The 15,402-nt window shown below is 44.4% G+C and overlaps 1 protein-coding gene across 3 annotated transcripts in view; it reads right to left on the minus strand.

Annotated features, from left to right (window-relative positions):
- Positions 1–15,402, minus strand: part of COL5A1 (collagen type V alpha 1 chain) — a 137,851-nt gene that overhangs the window by 95,888 nt on the left and 26,561 nt on the right. For all 3 annotated transcript variants that reach the window (XM_013370608.3, XM_021279999.2, XM_065035641.1), the window contains exons 2-4: positions 12,493–12,660; positions 6,651–6,864; positions 5,940–6,102 (exon numbers count right to left, since the gene is read on the minus strand). In XM_013370608.3, the coding sequence (XP_013226062.2) occupies positions 5,940–6,102; positions 6,651–6,864; positions 12,493–12,660 (545 nt within the window). The remainder of the gene's footprint in view (positions 1–5,939; positions 6,103–6,650; positions 6,865–12,492; positions 12,661–15,402) is intronic.

Consider the following 15,402-nt stretch of genomic DNA (forward strand, 5'->3'; position numbering starts at 1 on the left):
AATATCACGTCTGGGTTTTGATTACACTGACTGCATTGCTTGGACTCTGGCACTAAAACATCTCACCATTAATTGCAAACCCATCCAGAGGTATAAAGTCCAATAATTGTAGACATTTTCTAGGCAGCATCGTTCTCCTGGAAGACCCTAGTTCTGTGATTTAATCCATATGCCTCAAGTGCACCATTTCACTGAAGAACATCTCTTTGAAAAAAACAAAAGCAGAAGAAATGACGAGAAAACCAGCAACTAAATGGAGAGTTATTAGGAGACTGGGGAAAGCTACAGACATCTTCAATAAAGAACCCTAATGCTGGCTCAGAGGGTTTCATTTTCCATCATCTCACATCATGGTATATATGCTGGTGGTGTGAAACATCGACTCTTTGGACTCCCTGAAAGGCTCTACAGCAAAAGAGGTGAAATCAGATTTGGCAGGGCTGGGAAAGCAGGCAGCCAGAACTGTAAATTAGCTTTTTTCAGCAGTCTGCCGAGGCAGGAAAAAAATACACAAGAGCATGTATCTGTGGTGCATCTTGACAGAGAAATTCACATAAGTAAAAAATCTAATTAATTAGAAAAATGCTTTTTGAAGGTTAACAAAAAGTTAAACGTGAGCTCTGCCCAGTTCCTTCCAGACCCTCTGGACTAAGCCCAGATCTTGCAGAACGTGATGGGTTCAATGCCACGAGCATCAGAAGCCTCAGTGGAGTCATTAAGAAGCTTTTAGTTTGAGGATATTGGGGACCTTGTTGCTTCTCCTGTAAATAAATAAATAAGCATTCCCTGAGCTCTGTACCTTGTCACCACTCAGTTTAAATTTGTGCAAGAGCCTCCCGTGAACAGGAAAGACTGATGCACATTTGAGTCTAGATATGAATCAGACACTGATTCGGTGCTGAGGGTCCCATGGTACATTTGTACCCACGAGCTGAAGAAAGTCTGTAAATACTGCAGTTACCACCAATTCGGCTTTCCGCATAGCTCATTGTACCAGCGGCACAGATATCCTCCTGCAATAGCAGATATTTGATGTATTAACAGCAGATCTGCCTGCAAAAGTGGAGCCCTAAACCTCTCCATCCTCAAACACCAAAAAATATCATTAAGATGTGCCTACATGTGTGAGAGCCCTATTTTCACTTGTATACCTTTCACTAAAGCAAAAACTATTGATCCAATCTTATAACCTCAGAGAAATCTGAGAAAAATAATGCACAGAAACTTAAACCAAGAGCACTTTTCAGAGCAGGAAATGCTACAGCCAAGAGCTTGGGAAGGGAGGGAGAAAATTCTGATGATAGTGAAATGAAATCCAGGATTATCAACTGCAGTGATAATCGTGTTTAAGCATAAACAGGCCAAAGATGAAAAGAGAGTTGGCACTTCAGTCCAAGAGCAACGCAGCACCTGAACAGCCCCAACATCTCAAAGAGCATCGAAGCGTCTATTCTGCTTTGTCTTGTTGCACCTTGAAACGTTCAACAGCCCTAAGAGCAGCTCTGGCATCTTGCCCAGGCTCCCTGGCTCACCCCAAACTGCTTTCCCTCCGCTTCTGATGTCTTGATTTCACTAGTGGTCTTCAAATAAAGAAAAAACACACAAAGGAGAAAGGAGAATAAAAAGCACCATCCTTTCAGCACCATCCAAAGCTCAGCAATGGGCTGTAGCTCATCCCACGACAAGCTTTGGCATAAGCTAATAGCAAATACTTTATCAGCCCCTCACGGTTTCACTGCCTTGGCAGACCGGTGGCCATAGGTGTCCAAGACCCTCTTGCTTTGCACCATGTTTGGCAGGATCAGAGGTTTTACAGTACCAGCGAGAGCAATGAGACACAGTTATAGTACTCAGCTCCACAAAATAAGCTCCTCTTGTCTCCAGAGGAGCCAACAAAGACATAAACCTTAAAAAGCAATATACACATGCACTAAGCTTTACCGCTTATGAGAAAACTAATTTTATCTACACCAAAAGCAGACGCTACTCAAACATTATTTCTAGAGAGTCAAAACACCTTGTGGGATGATGCTGCAAAATTTTCAACAGATGAACCAAAAAATAATTTAGATCAAACGTACTCACTTTTTCCTGGGGTATCCCTCAGCAGTTTTACCAAAACCTACTCTTTTTTTACCAATGTCCAATTGGTAACCAATTTTTACCAATGTCCAATTTTAACAATGGCAATGCTAGCTCTGCCAGCCAGGTGCTGGGCGGTAATTTATAGGCACATTGGCCTCACACAATAGTCTCTTCCTGACAGATCAGAAGACAAAATGGAATTTTCAGCAGAAATATGGAAGATATCACCTATCGGGGACTTTGGTAAGGCCTGGACAAGTTTCATTCTGTTCCTCAGCCCATCGCTGAGAAGTGCAGGTCTACAGATTAACACTGAGCAGTAAAACAGGGCTGGAGTACTTGTTACTGCAGAAACCAAACTTCCATGGGAACACGAGATGCTTCAAAACACCACTGCAAAGGGGTTAAGTTCACCTAATCCAGCCCAGAGACTAACATTTACCTGCCATAGACACTGTGCAGCACTTTCCACACATAAAGCTCCTCCAGGTGTGGGTTATGGGATTTCTCGGTTCGCTGCTGTAACTCAGCCACTCCTGGGACTGAAGTACAGCACCAGCGACCTCACTGAGCCGGGACCTGAACTCTGTTTCAACCCACATCTGCTAAACCAGAATGACTTCAGCCCAGAGCCAGCTGAGCTGCTTTCCCACCAGACCAGCACAGCAAACAGCGTTTTGGAAAAGCCAGCCCATGAGGAGATGCCATCCACAGGGTCCTGGGATGTGGTGGTCAAATGGATTAAGCGAGCTGCTAAAAGCCTTGCCAGGTTTTGGTTGGGGGTGGGAGAAAGCTGTATTTGAGCCTGATTGCCCAGACTGGTGTTGTACGCTGATCCCAGCAACAAGTTTTGTAGGGAGCAGGGATCCCTTGGCATGAGCGTCCTCCAAGGATGACCTCAGATGAAAGCCCACAGCCATGGTTGATGGGTACAACATGCAGCAGCCAACACAGAACAGGCAAGTAAACCCTTTAAGTGGGCAAAGCTTTAGCCTGACAAGCACTCAACTTATTCTCAGTTCTTACGTGGGCACAGGCTACCAGGCATCAGTCCGAGGCTGACGGGCCAGGAGATGCTTTGCTTTTTGGGAAAGGGACTTTCCCAAACCTCATCCTCTCTCTGTTCCTACACATAACCATCAGACTGTGCTAGATTTCTAACACATGTTTTAAAAAAAGCACATCAAAAGAAACAGTTAATCCCTCTAAAAATGAGATGCGTTCACATGTCTTCTGACTTCCTTCCAGTGCTGCCGTAGCCACAGGGACACTGCTTTCTACAGCCTGTGAGCAGAGAGAAAGGGTTTGTCCTTCACCACAGGCTATTTCTTTTCTCTTCCCCTCTTCTTTCCACAAAAAGGCCCTTTGCTGCCTCACAACAGCATCCTCTGTCACAGCTTGAAACCAGCCGCCACTTCCCAGCCCCGGCGCGAGAGCCTGTCCTGACATTTGTAAACTCCTGTTTCGAACAACAGCTCAGCACAAAACTTAACTTGTACAACCTGGGCTGCAGGCTTGGCCCCTTGTCAAACCCACTCGGCCTTCCCCCGGCTGCACAGAGATCCACACAGCCTCCCAACTAATTGAATTTTAATGAGAGGAAGTCGTTTTTTCCACTGGAAGAATGTTGTGCTAGAGCGAAATATTTTGAAATTCCTCTAATTTTCCTGCCTGTCTTTTTCTGCAGCAGCGCAGGAGCAAACTCCCATCTGAGCCCTCAACTGACACATGGCAAAGCTGCTCCAATGGTGACCACAGCCAGACCTGGAGCTTAAATAATTACAACTTTCAAAACAAAAGCGTTCAGGGTTCTATTTGATTTCAGTCCTAACAAGGAGGATATCCACAGCCTAAGCCATCCATCCCACTCTCAGCTGAATTATTCTAATTTCCAGCAAAAGCGATAAACACGCAAGAGCCGGGCAACCCCACGGGTGCAGAAGACACTGGGGGACAGCTTGCCAGCCCAGGTTTGCAGAGCACTTGCCCACAGGACAGCAGCGGTTTCATCTCATCATTCTGCTTTCAGTCCAGAAATTACTAGCTTTCCAAGAATGCAAAACTTTTAACAGCTTGCACCCATTTCCCCACTGTTCTGAGCCACAATTTTCCCTATAGAGTTTCTGCTTAGACTTGCAGAAAGAGGAAAGGAGGGGCCAAAGGCAATGAAGTTGCTGAGATATGAAGTAAAGTAAGTTTTAGTCCACTGCCTTCATAAAACCTATTAACTACATTCAGTTTAAAGCTGTTGATATCTTGATTAGCACTTGCATGAATACCCCAAAAACCTTCTTTGTTTGATGAGGGTGACAAAGAAATACCAGAACTAAAAGGGATCTTTTTAATATATATATGCTGTATAAAATCGGTACATAGGCTACAAAGCAGAGGATGAAAAATACTTGCTAATGATCCAGTTCTCAGCAAGTGCCCGCAATGATCTTGTAGCTGCATCTTGTACCCAGAACAGGCAACAAGCTCCAGCGGAGTGGAACACTTGCTCTGTTTTACTCCCCGTCCTTAGATCTACTAGATCCCCTGGCTCCAGCAGCTCCCCAGGAAAGCTCACTACTTTAATAACTCCACTTAAAACACAGCATCCAGTACAACTGCTGAAATTTCTGGCAGAATGTCCAACACTTGTGAAAGACACTCCAGTGCCCATTAAACCCAGCTTTTACTTTCCATTTTAATTGTTAAACCTCCCAGGGAACGTCTATTACTTTAACACAATTTAGAGATTCAGCTCTAACTCTGTAAGTGGGATTTTGGCAGCAGTATTCAGTCCATGCATTCTTGCTCTGTTTACAGCAGACCAGCTCCCAGATGTTGGTAATGTTAAACAGACTGGAACTTTCCTTCCGAGCCACAGCAAAACGCAGACAAGAGTTGACTTCGCTATGGCTCTAATTTATCCACCGATAGATGTTCCCCATCCCTTTGCTGGGTTGGGGAGGCCGGTGAGATGCAACTCCTCCTCCACAGAAATGCAATATGAATAAGGAGATAAGAGATCAATAGGTGTTACTTTACACTGGTGCTGATGTCAGGGAAGCAATTCTAGCTTTCAAGAAAGATCAGGGACAAGATTCTCATACATGTGAAAGCCTCAGAAGTGCAACAGACCATAGAAGTTGAAATTGCTAGGGAAACGCATATATTAAAGCTGCTGAACTGTGGAAAGAACTTTTACCATATGTACCTTGTCTATAAATAATCCTCTGTCTCTTTGTCTGAATCAGAGGAGCTCATGGGAACATTCCACCCATCACAATTTCGGTTTGCTTTTTGAAAGCAGCCGCTGTGTGGGAGGTGATGGAGCTGCCAAACAAGTTGTAGAGCAGAGTCCTCTCATGTCACAGTGCAAGAAACCAAGGCTCGATGGCCACCACGTGGGAAAAGAGCAAATTCTGATAGCCCCAGAGTGAACTGACTTGCCAGGGAGCTGCTTTCCTCAGCCTTCACTTACTGCCCCTGCAACTTTATCTAGATTATAACCGAGGGATGAAGGAAAGCCCTGTGAGCCCTTCCCATGCTAAACACGCTGAGAACACAAGAGCTACAGACCTGCAGAACCCCAGCGCAGGGGCTGGGTGGGAGCCCCAGCAAGGGCATGAAACCAGAGTACCGGAGGAGCTCGGTCCAACAGGTCATCTGGCCCACTGCTTTCATCATCACTATAGGAAGTATTTACCTAATCAAGACAAACTTAATAAAAAATTACATACAACAGTGTTCTATCATGCAAAAATCCAAAGCAAGTTTCAAAAATGAGCTGTAAACACCTCGTCAACCAGAACCCAGCCCCTCATCTCTGTGGAACATCTCCAGGTCTGTTAGTTGTCATGACTTACCTCAAAGACTTCTTCATCCAATATCCTTGTTCCAAATACAATGATGCCATTGACGTCAATGATGGGATGGTCACTTCGGTCCAAGAACTTGGTTATCTTCTTTTTACAGTCCAATATCAAGGTGACATTTTTTTTCTGCACACTGATAGCTATTCTGTGCCACCTAGAAGAACACAGTTCACAGATGTGTTACACAGAGCCTTGGGCTTTCTGCAAACACATGAAAATCATCCTTGGGCAGACCCTACAGATGTCATTTCAAATGGAAATGGCTGTATTAACAGGTGACGCCATTCACTTCTCATCCCTCCAAACCAGGCAGAGTGCCCGTTGGGGCTTCAACTAGAGGCAGAGAAAAAGTCACAATAATAATTCCCTATAACTATGCCCTTTTTCCACCCTCCTTATGTCTGCAAAAGACTCAGTGTGGGTTTTGCAAGACAAGCTGATGTAAGACCCTTTGCAGCAAAAATCAGTGTTCTTTTCCCCATCAATGTCAGACAATTTGCAGACTGGTATGTGATTCACACTTTTTCTATATGAAGTATTTATTCAAAGGGTAAAGTTCAAGAATTGGACACTTAGCAGTAGTCAAATGGGTGTGTACACATTTATAAATACATGACCCCCTATTCACAACACGTTCAACATGCTGGTATTGATATAAACAATGTACTTTTTTTTTTCCTTTGTGCACAAAGTTTCACTTACTTGCCATCTGCAAGGTTAATGCCTCTAAAGAGAGGATAGTCTTCTGGGCCTGGCTTTCCTGTATGGTCTTCATACAGGAATACAGGAGATCTACCCATCTCCACACCAATTTGCTGGATCCCTTGCTCATTGTAAATTGAGATCAAGAAGGACTGACCTCCTTTCTTCGCTTTTACAGTGGTTAGAATGGAGAAGTCCTCTGGGAATGGGGAAGCTGGAGCAGAAAAGCAAAGAGGTTAGTCAGGTTTCTTTGAAAATTAATCCCTGCAGAAACAGTCTTGTCTAATGACCCATGGGAAGAACATTCATTTATCCCGCCAGATGTGTGCACATCAGCAACCCTAAAAATTTATATAGGGCAGCATCTTGGATGCCAGATGAATATCCAGCTTTGCTCCAAAACCTATTGTGATGTGGCACTGGGGTGGGCTGCAACCCAAAGTAGATACCACCAGCAGAGCCAGTATAGACCAGTGTCTAACCTGGCCCATTAAAAAACCAAACACAGAGCCAAGCATCTCTGAGGATCACTTATTTATGATCAGAAAGCCTTTATTCCAGCCCTTATAGCAATCTGTCACAGAGCCAAAAGCCACCTCACATTTGAACTTGCAAGCAAAGGATGGTGGGGCGTCTCCTGGTTTGGGATGAGACCATTGTGCTGGGGAAACAGAGGTTTGAAGCAAGCTGTTGGTTTAAACCTGTATTATTTGCATATAACCCTTCCTCAGTACCTCCAGAGCTTTTTAGGAGACAAGGCAAAAAAAGCTTTCATATATCATAAGGCTCCCAAATTAACTTAAGATGTCAGAGGGACAGAGGAAATTAAGCATCCCATGCCAGTTAGGCAAACACAATATTGAAGGGTTTTATTTAAGGGAGTAGGGAAGTTGCATCAGGAGGTTTTGTCTGTTCCGGATGAGAACAGAGCATTCTGTGGCTTTGGCTTTCAGGGTTGATGCACACGAAACAACACAAAAAAAAAATCTGAAAACAGAAATAAACCTGGCAATCAGTAGGATATGCTGATTTGTCTGCACATTAAGGAGCATCAAACAAGTTTCCTAACTTTTCCTCTATTCAGGAAAGCAACCCTGCCTGATCTCAGGTGATTCCTATCTGTATTTCTGCAAGTTTTGTAGGATTGAAGTCATTGAAGTACAGAGCAGGTATCGTCAGTACAGAGACAATGCTCTGCACAAGGGAAGTGTCAATCCCCTGCAACACCAACAAAATGCATTTCAAGCCAATAATGAGCATCAAGTAACAGTCTGTGCGGGATATGTGGGATACAAGTCCTCCGTTTGGGTTTTCTCTGCCATTCAGACTGGGAATATTAAACCAAAAAAAAAACTTGGAACATCTTAAAACCACCAGAAACCTCAGTAAAGGAGCTTTCTTGATCAAATTATCATCAAAACAGAGGGTACCCACAGGGCACCACCTCCTCCAACGCTGCATTTCAGCAGCGTGAGACTTGCAGGGTATCTTTCCTTTAAGGTCCAGGCTTTCAAAAACAAGGATTGCATTGTACCGCTGGGTATCTGCTTGGGAAATCTCCAAGCAGGGCAGAGCGGGGCAGCCCGGCCACGGGCACTGCCCGGGGACCATCGCCGTGTGTGGCAGCCGGTGGCACGCAGGGGACAGAGCAACACAATGGAGCGTTTTTAAACTGCAGATCCGTAGCCAAACAAAACCACATAAAAAAAGTCAAGCTCAGCACCCGTAAGCTTCAAATAAATTTTCCTCACCCCTTCAGGCTTTTCTTAGATGGTATCCCAGGGATTTTGACCCAGAGAGGGGACAGGGAACATAGGAGTGGGGAGTTCTTCCAACCACAGCAAAGCTTGCAAGTTCAAAAGCAAAGAGGCCATGAGCTCCTCCTCTTTTCTGCCTGGGTCTTGCTTTAACTTCTCTTAACAAACCAGGGTTTAAAATGCATCTCGCTGCCTGCGTCAGAAATGAGCTGTGCTGCAAAGAGAGGACACCCGGGGGGACATCTGAGGACACCTACAGAGACACACACTGTTTGTGCCCAGTTAATATCCCTCACCTTAGTTAAACAACATTTGGAAAGAAGCATAAAGCAGTATTCTGAATAGAGGACTCACAGCCTGTAATTAAATGCCATGATTACAGCCTGATTTCCCTCTAGGACACAGACACATATTTGGCAATGCAGGCATCTGATTACTGTGCCTTCCATAGGATGCACTCAGCTTTATCTCTCTCCTGCTGTATACAAATCCTCCTGTAGCACTGAATCAAGACCATACGCCTTCCTGGTTCCAATTACAGGCTACAGTTTTGGGCCTTTTATGCAAAATAGTTCATGTCCAAAATTTCATTATGAACCCACAATACAGTACCTTTCAACTTGGACAAGCTGCCAACTCATTAAAAAGTTGCTTTTAATTTTTTTTTCATTATTATTAAAATGTCTCCATGGTGATGCGAATTTCCCAACCCAAATAACCATAATGGAGAAATTATAGCTGACATTACTCTGTTACTGCTCTGCTGTCCTGGCAAAATAACAATGCTCTCACTGTCATAGCGATAAATGACCCATGCTATTGAGTGATGTATGAAAATGCATCCACAGACAGCAATACTAATGCACACATCGTAATAAATATATGAAGCACACAGAAATTGACCCAAATCCCCTTAAAGATGATGGAGACAACCCCTGACAGCAGGTTTGGGATTAAGCCTTTATATCTGTTCACTTCTTCAAACAAGCTCATGCTGAGGGATGTTGCACATTCACCTCTTCACAGCATTACACCAGTGCTGAATTTGGCTCAGCATCGCCCTTTTACCCTATAGCCAAGTCCTTTTAGATTCACTGCATGCAACCTCCTGCAAGGCAGCGAAGGGTTAAAACCCCAATTCTGCAGATGGAGCCATGGAAAGAGCCAAGGAGGTCTGGGGTGGCAAAGATCCCTCCACCCCACACACTGATGCCATTATATTCACTTGAGCAGATTCCATCCATGGTACAGCCCAATATGTGAACCAGTGGAGTCAGGCTGAGTTTCTCCCCTCCTGAACATCATGACCAGGCATTAAAGGTTCATGGTCTTCAAAACAGGGACAGCAGGGACGTCTTCCTAACCCAGATCCTGTAGGTATAACCCAACACAGCCTAAAATAAAGAGCCCTGCTGCTGGTCTGGGAATTACAGGAAAGTTTCAGCTGCTTAATAGTAAAAAAAAAAAAACCTGCAAAGACAATGAGCTGATCCAGGTCCTGACACAAACACAAAGCAGATCTGTTGTGGAGGTGGTATCATTTCCAGAGCCGCTTTCCAAAGGAAAACACCTTCTCAACAGTGTCACCAACTTCTGGCCTTTTTCTTCACCTGAGAAGACTCTCAATTTTGGAATGGCTTGTTTTCCTCAGACATGACTGTTCAAGTTATAATAGAGACTTCTGAGCTCTTAAATACATATGCAGACACCCACAAGCAGTGTGGAGAATGCAGATTTTGCTAGAAGAATGCAAATGACATTTTGCTGGCTGCCACTGAACACTTTGCCTTTCTCGTCTCTGCTGGAAGAGCACAGCTTCGCTGGGAAGCAGAACTTGGGGAGCAAAGACAAAGAGCATCTCAGCAGATCCTCTCACTCCTCTGGGCTTGAAAAAACAGACAAGCTTATATATAAAAATACCTATTGCTTTGCTGGCTGTGGAAGCAGAATGCAAAGCCTCTAAAATTAGCATCTTAGAAAAGCACCAACTTCTAATTAACACAAAGTATTATGTACAGCGTACATCTGCCTTTTGTGCTCTATAGCAGAGAGGGAAGTTACGTTCCTACCCACCCGCCTGTTATCATGAAATCACTAAAACCACATTTCTCCTGGTACATTGCACTGCAATTACTTTGTTTTATCTCCCCTCTCATTCATTTGGTGGCATGAGCTGAAGTCACATCTAGTTATGCAGATGTACTGAGAAAAGCTCCGTTGATCTGATGGAAAACACCGGGGGTTCTTCGCTCTTCCCGTCCTATTTCCTTGGCAAGCAGCAGACGAGACACCATGACTTTGGAAGTCTCTGGAAAGGGCCAGAGCTTTTCCAGCCACCCTATGGTTGTCTAAATGATTAAATAATTTAAAAGTTGCTTGATGATACCAATGAAACACCATCCAGATCTTCTCATCCAAGGCAGACAGTAAACACAAACCAAGAACTTAATGAAGACACATTAGTAAGGCACTCCTACGACTCCGAGTTCTCTCCAGTGACCACAATGCAGTTCCACATGCTGTCTTGTTGTGTTAACCTCTGTTTTAAGTGGTGTCATCCAGTCTCCTTGATATGTTAATTAGCCAGAATACTCCATCCTTGGTTTTTTATCTTGGGGTCACCACTGTTTGCTGTTTCCATAATGCAAGATTTCTGAGTGGCTACAGCAACTACTGGAAAGCTCTCAAATCCACTACAGTTGTATATTCCAAACTGGAACCATTTTCTTCAAGCACTTCTGAGTTTGAAGATACCAATTGGTCTGAAGCTTTGAGTCATTTCAGATCCATGAGAAGAGAGTATGTGAAAGCAGTTAAACACACACCGGTGAGGTTGAGCTGATCTTGCCATGGGACAGATGGATGGACTCAGGGGCTACCCCTCAGTTCATATGCGAGACACAGAGCATGCTCCTGCTCACCACAGATTAAAGATAATTCACCTATTGTCACAGCAGGATAATAATGAAGTCTGAAAACAACCTTAGTGACAACACACGCAATGAAAGAAATACAGGGCTGGCGGATGCGAGCGCATCAGCAGTCCAGCCTCGGAGTCCTCACTTAGGCCATTAACAGGCTAGGTTTGATAAATACAATGTGTTAATTAAAAAGCATTGGTAGCAGTATGCTATATTACCTCTGATTTAGCTAATGCATTTTGTATCAGTAAGGCTCTCACAAACACCAAAGGAGAATGTGTTTGTCTGCTTTAAGTCATCATCTGCCTCACAGCTGAGTTTACACTCAGCATTTTTCTGCCTCATTGCTAAACCTTCCTCGGCAAAGGCACTTTTCTCATCACACCTAGAAAATCCCTCCATGCCTACCCCAGCATCCCTGCACTCCAACACTTCTGACAGTGACCACGTGTTCAAGGCTGAAGCTCTCAGGCAGTGAGTAGTCTGGGTCCACAATGTGTCCACTCGTTTTACAAGTACATTTTACTCCGCAGTAGCGATTGTGCCTTGGCCAGAAAAATTAAAACACTCCAGCACATCCTCAGTGACAAATGGAACAGTCAGCAGCCCACATGCTCTTCAAGGGCTTTGTGAAGTCCTGCATCTTAGTGGCTTTCTCTAATGAAACCCTGATTTCTTCAAACTGCTTTTCTTGGGACATCTGTTCTTGTGGGTCAGTCTGTTATTCTTATATGGTGATTATTTGTGTTATGAGAGACACCACAGCCACAGAATAAGACCCCACTGTGCTTGGCACTCCACAAACGCAAAATAAAGCACAACCTTCCCTCACATCTTCCAAGTCTCTTCCCAGCTGGATGTGCCTGTGTGATAATGAGACAGCAGAAAATTCCTAATATAGGAGGGAACAGATGTAGGCATTGGCCACATCTTCTGCAGTGAAACCCACCACCAGGTGCAAATACAGTGATAAGAGAACAACTTACTGCAGTGTTATTTGATGCTTCTAAGTTTACAGCTCCCTATAACAGCAAAATCTCTCCCTGCAGAAGAAGCGTGCAAGCACAACTGGAAAATGAAGGAATTAGCGCCCTACATGTACCTGCAGAATCCCAGAAAAGGACCAGATATTTCCATACAACAAATAAAAAGCTGCAGACTCACCAGGATACAGCTGCTTTGTTGGTGCACTAAGCTGAGCATCTTTTGTTACTCTATAAGCAACATCTGCTTCTTTCGAAGACCTTCTGCTTGTGCAAAACCCTGTTGTTTTTGTTATACCATCAGGTAAATTATGAAAATCTAATACCTTCAAGAGGTCTGCAGGTTCAGCTGTAAAGAGAAAAGGAGAAAACAAGAATTAGCAGGCAATAAAGACTGTCACTTGCTCAGATCCAAGTCATTATTAGGCAGCCTCACACAAACCATTCATCACAATTTTAAAACATGAAATATGTTTTCAATGCATCTGCAAATACAATGTTAATACCAGCTTTAAAGCTAGGACACTGTACTGCTGGTCAAAGACACTAATCCAACACAGAGAGGAACAGCTGACCAGCTGCCCGCACCAGGGCAGAAGGGAGAATATACTATCTTATTAGCTATAGTAGTTATATTTCCTGGATGTCTTCACTCAATCTCCATTATTCCAGCACATCCTGAAGATTAAGCATTAGACAGGAAATTCACAATCTGAGAGAAAGGCTTTAAATCCAGAAGTTGCCATCACACTGATGCAAGCATTTCCATTCTTTTTTTTCTTAAGTCAGTTGATTCCAAAAGTCATTTTTAAGCTTCCCCAAAGAATTACACACCCACACACACCATGCAAAGCAACAACATGTGAATGCACAGTAGATGGGATACAGGTAAGCCACAGCTGTGCCTTGGTATGGACACGTTATAGCAGAGCAGCATCGCAGCACGGTGGGATTCCTGCACAGCCACCAGTGCACACAAGGGTGCAGCCGAGCTGGCCAACAAAACACACATACTTCACAGGAGATATAAAATCTGCATTGGGTGTTTGAACGAATGACATGAAGCAAAAAGCTCATTTTCCTTAACAGCCCTCCTTAACCACATCTCATTAAACTAGAGATATTAGACTAGTTATTGGAGTGCGCTTGCTCATACCCAGCACTCCCCACAGCAGCAAAGTCAGGGCTGGTTCACCTCCAGATGTTCAGGTCTTTAGAACATCGACTAAGTAATGCAAGGGATATGTCTCATTAACCTACTAATCTGGTCTTGCTCACATCAGGAGAGATGGTGTCTGCAGAAGGGGAATACCCAGATCTGACTTCAAATGCTTAAAAGAAATTATTCTGAATTTTGAGTTGGTACTTGGAGCAAAGTGCTGTCAGAAAGATGAACCACCCAACTCAGCAAACCCCAGCGCCCAAAGCAAATATCTGCATGACAGCTCCATTTAGCCTTGCCTGGACAATATATCACAGCTGTATTCTTTTGCCACTTGATCCATTATGTTCCCCAAACAGTGATATTATTCAGATCCTCAAGGACAGATACACACTGGATAACTGATGTTTGCAATGATACCCAAGACAAATCCCTGGGCCGGCTGCCCAAGCTTCCATCAGGATCTCAGAGCATCTCACCACACTGCATGGCCAAGGGTGCAAAGCTTATTACCAGCTTGCAGAACAACCACAAACAGCACAACTGTATATTCAGGAATGTGCCTAATGTTGGGATCAAGCATATTATTAGAAAGACCAGAGAAGAGAGGGAGATGATTTGCAAGGAATGTGCCATATGCATCTGGCTGCATCCATGGGGAAGAGCCAGAGCGTGCACATCAGCACTGAACACAATAAACAGCCCAGCAATGGAAAGAAATAGCATGAACACATCTTTTACAATATAAAAAGTTTTGGTTACCAAGAAGAGCAGCCTAATATTTGCATGGAAAATTCATGTACATTGTTAGGCAGTTTTTAAAAGTTTCCACAATCCTGAGAAGTTGGGCTCTCAATGAGAGATTACAAACATATGGCAAATCCAAGTCAACACTGTGGATAATAAACCAGCTGAGAGAGTCTGGCCTGAGCAGCACAACACAGCTGTAACATTTCCTCATCTCTCTTATTAGACACTATATGGATGGATGACACATTTGCCTAAGCTGTCCTTGCTGCTTGGATCTTCCCACTGCCTTTAACCATGCCTTATTTCACACAGAAGTATCTGCATGCACACAGCCCAAGCTGTGTTTAAGCAACTAAAATTACAATAAAACTCCAGCTCTGCTTCCAGTTACCTCCCCGTGCTCCAAGAGATCCAAGTCAGCCAGCTCCTGAACTGCTTCCAACATTTATTTGGGGAGGAGAGGGGAAAAAGGCAAAGGCAAGGGGGAGGGGATGTGAATTCCAGACTCCTGACATCAGCCTGGTCCCCATGCCGGGTGCAGGGGGATTTAAGCCTGGCTCAGAGCTCTGCACATGAACCATCCCGCCCAGAGCAGCCACGACCAGGCCGAGGTGTTTGCAGGAGCAGCAGCATCTGAAGGAGAATCCATCATCCCAGAGCTCAGCTGCTGCTGAGACAAAACCTGTGTGAGCATCATCTCTTTTGGCAAGGGACCCTGGCTGACACCAGAGCCAGTTGTGGTCACCTCATAGGAAAGCAGCATATGGTGCTGGATAGCTTAAGTGTTGCTCGTTGTCGTGATATTACGGCTAAAATTGTGAAGCATGTTGAGAGCAAGGATGTGTGACATGAGAACGGATTTTGCCAGCTTCATGCATTAACAGAATGACACTTGCAAGCCATACGGCAACTGCTTGCCAAAGGCTCCTGCAGCAGTTACAGAGAGGTGACGGGTGTTGAGGGAGCTGGACCCACTCCAGAAGTGACTGGGAACAGATTTGGGGCTCCAGCCCAGGCTCAGAGCAACCCCCACCCATCACCAGTGCCCTGGTGCAGCACTTCTCTGTAAAAGGTGATTCAAGCATCTCTCTGCCTCCCCGTGCTGCTGTGAGCCTCCAAACACGAGCAATTCATCTTCATTTCTGAAGGAATATGCTCTGTACCTCCATAACTATGATG

Source organism: Columba livia, chromosome 19, assembly GCF_036013475.1.
Source record: "Columba livia isolate bColLiv1 breed racing homer chromosome 19, bColLiv1.pat.W.v2, whole genome shotgun sequence".
Classification (NCBI taxonomy): Eukaryota; Metazoa; Chordata; class Aves; order Columbiformes; family Columbidae; genus Columba; species Columba livia.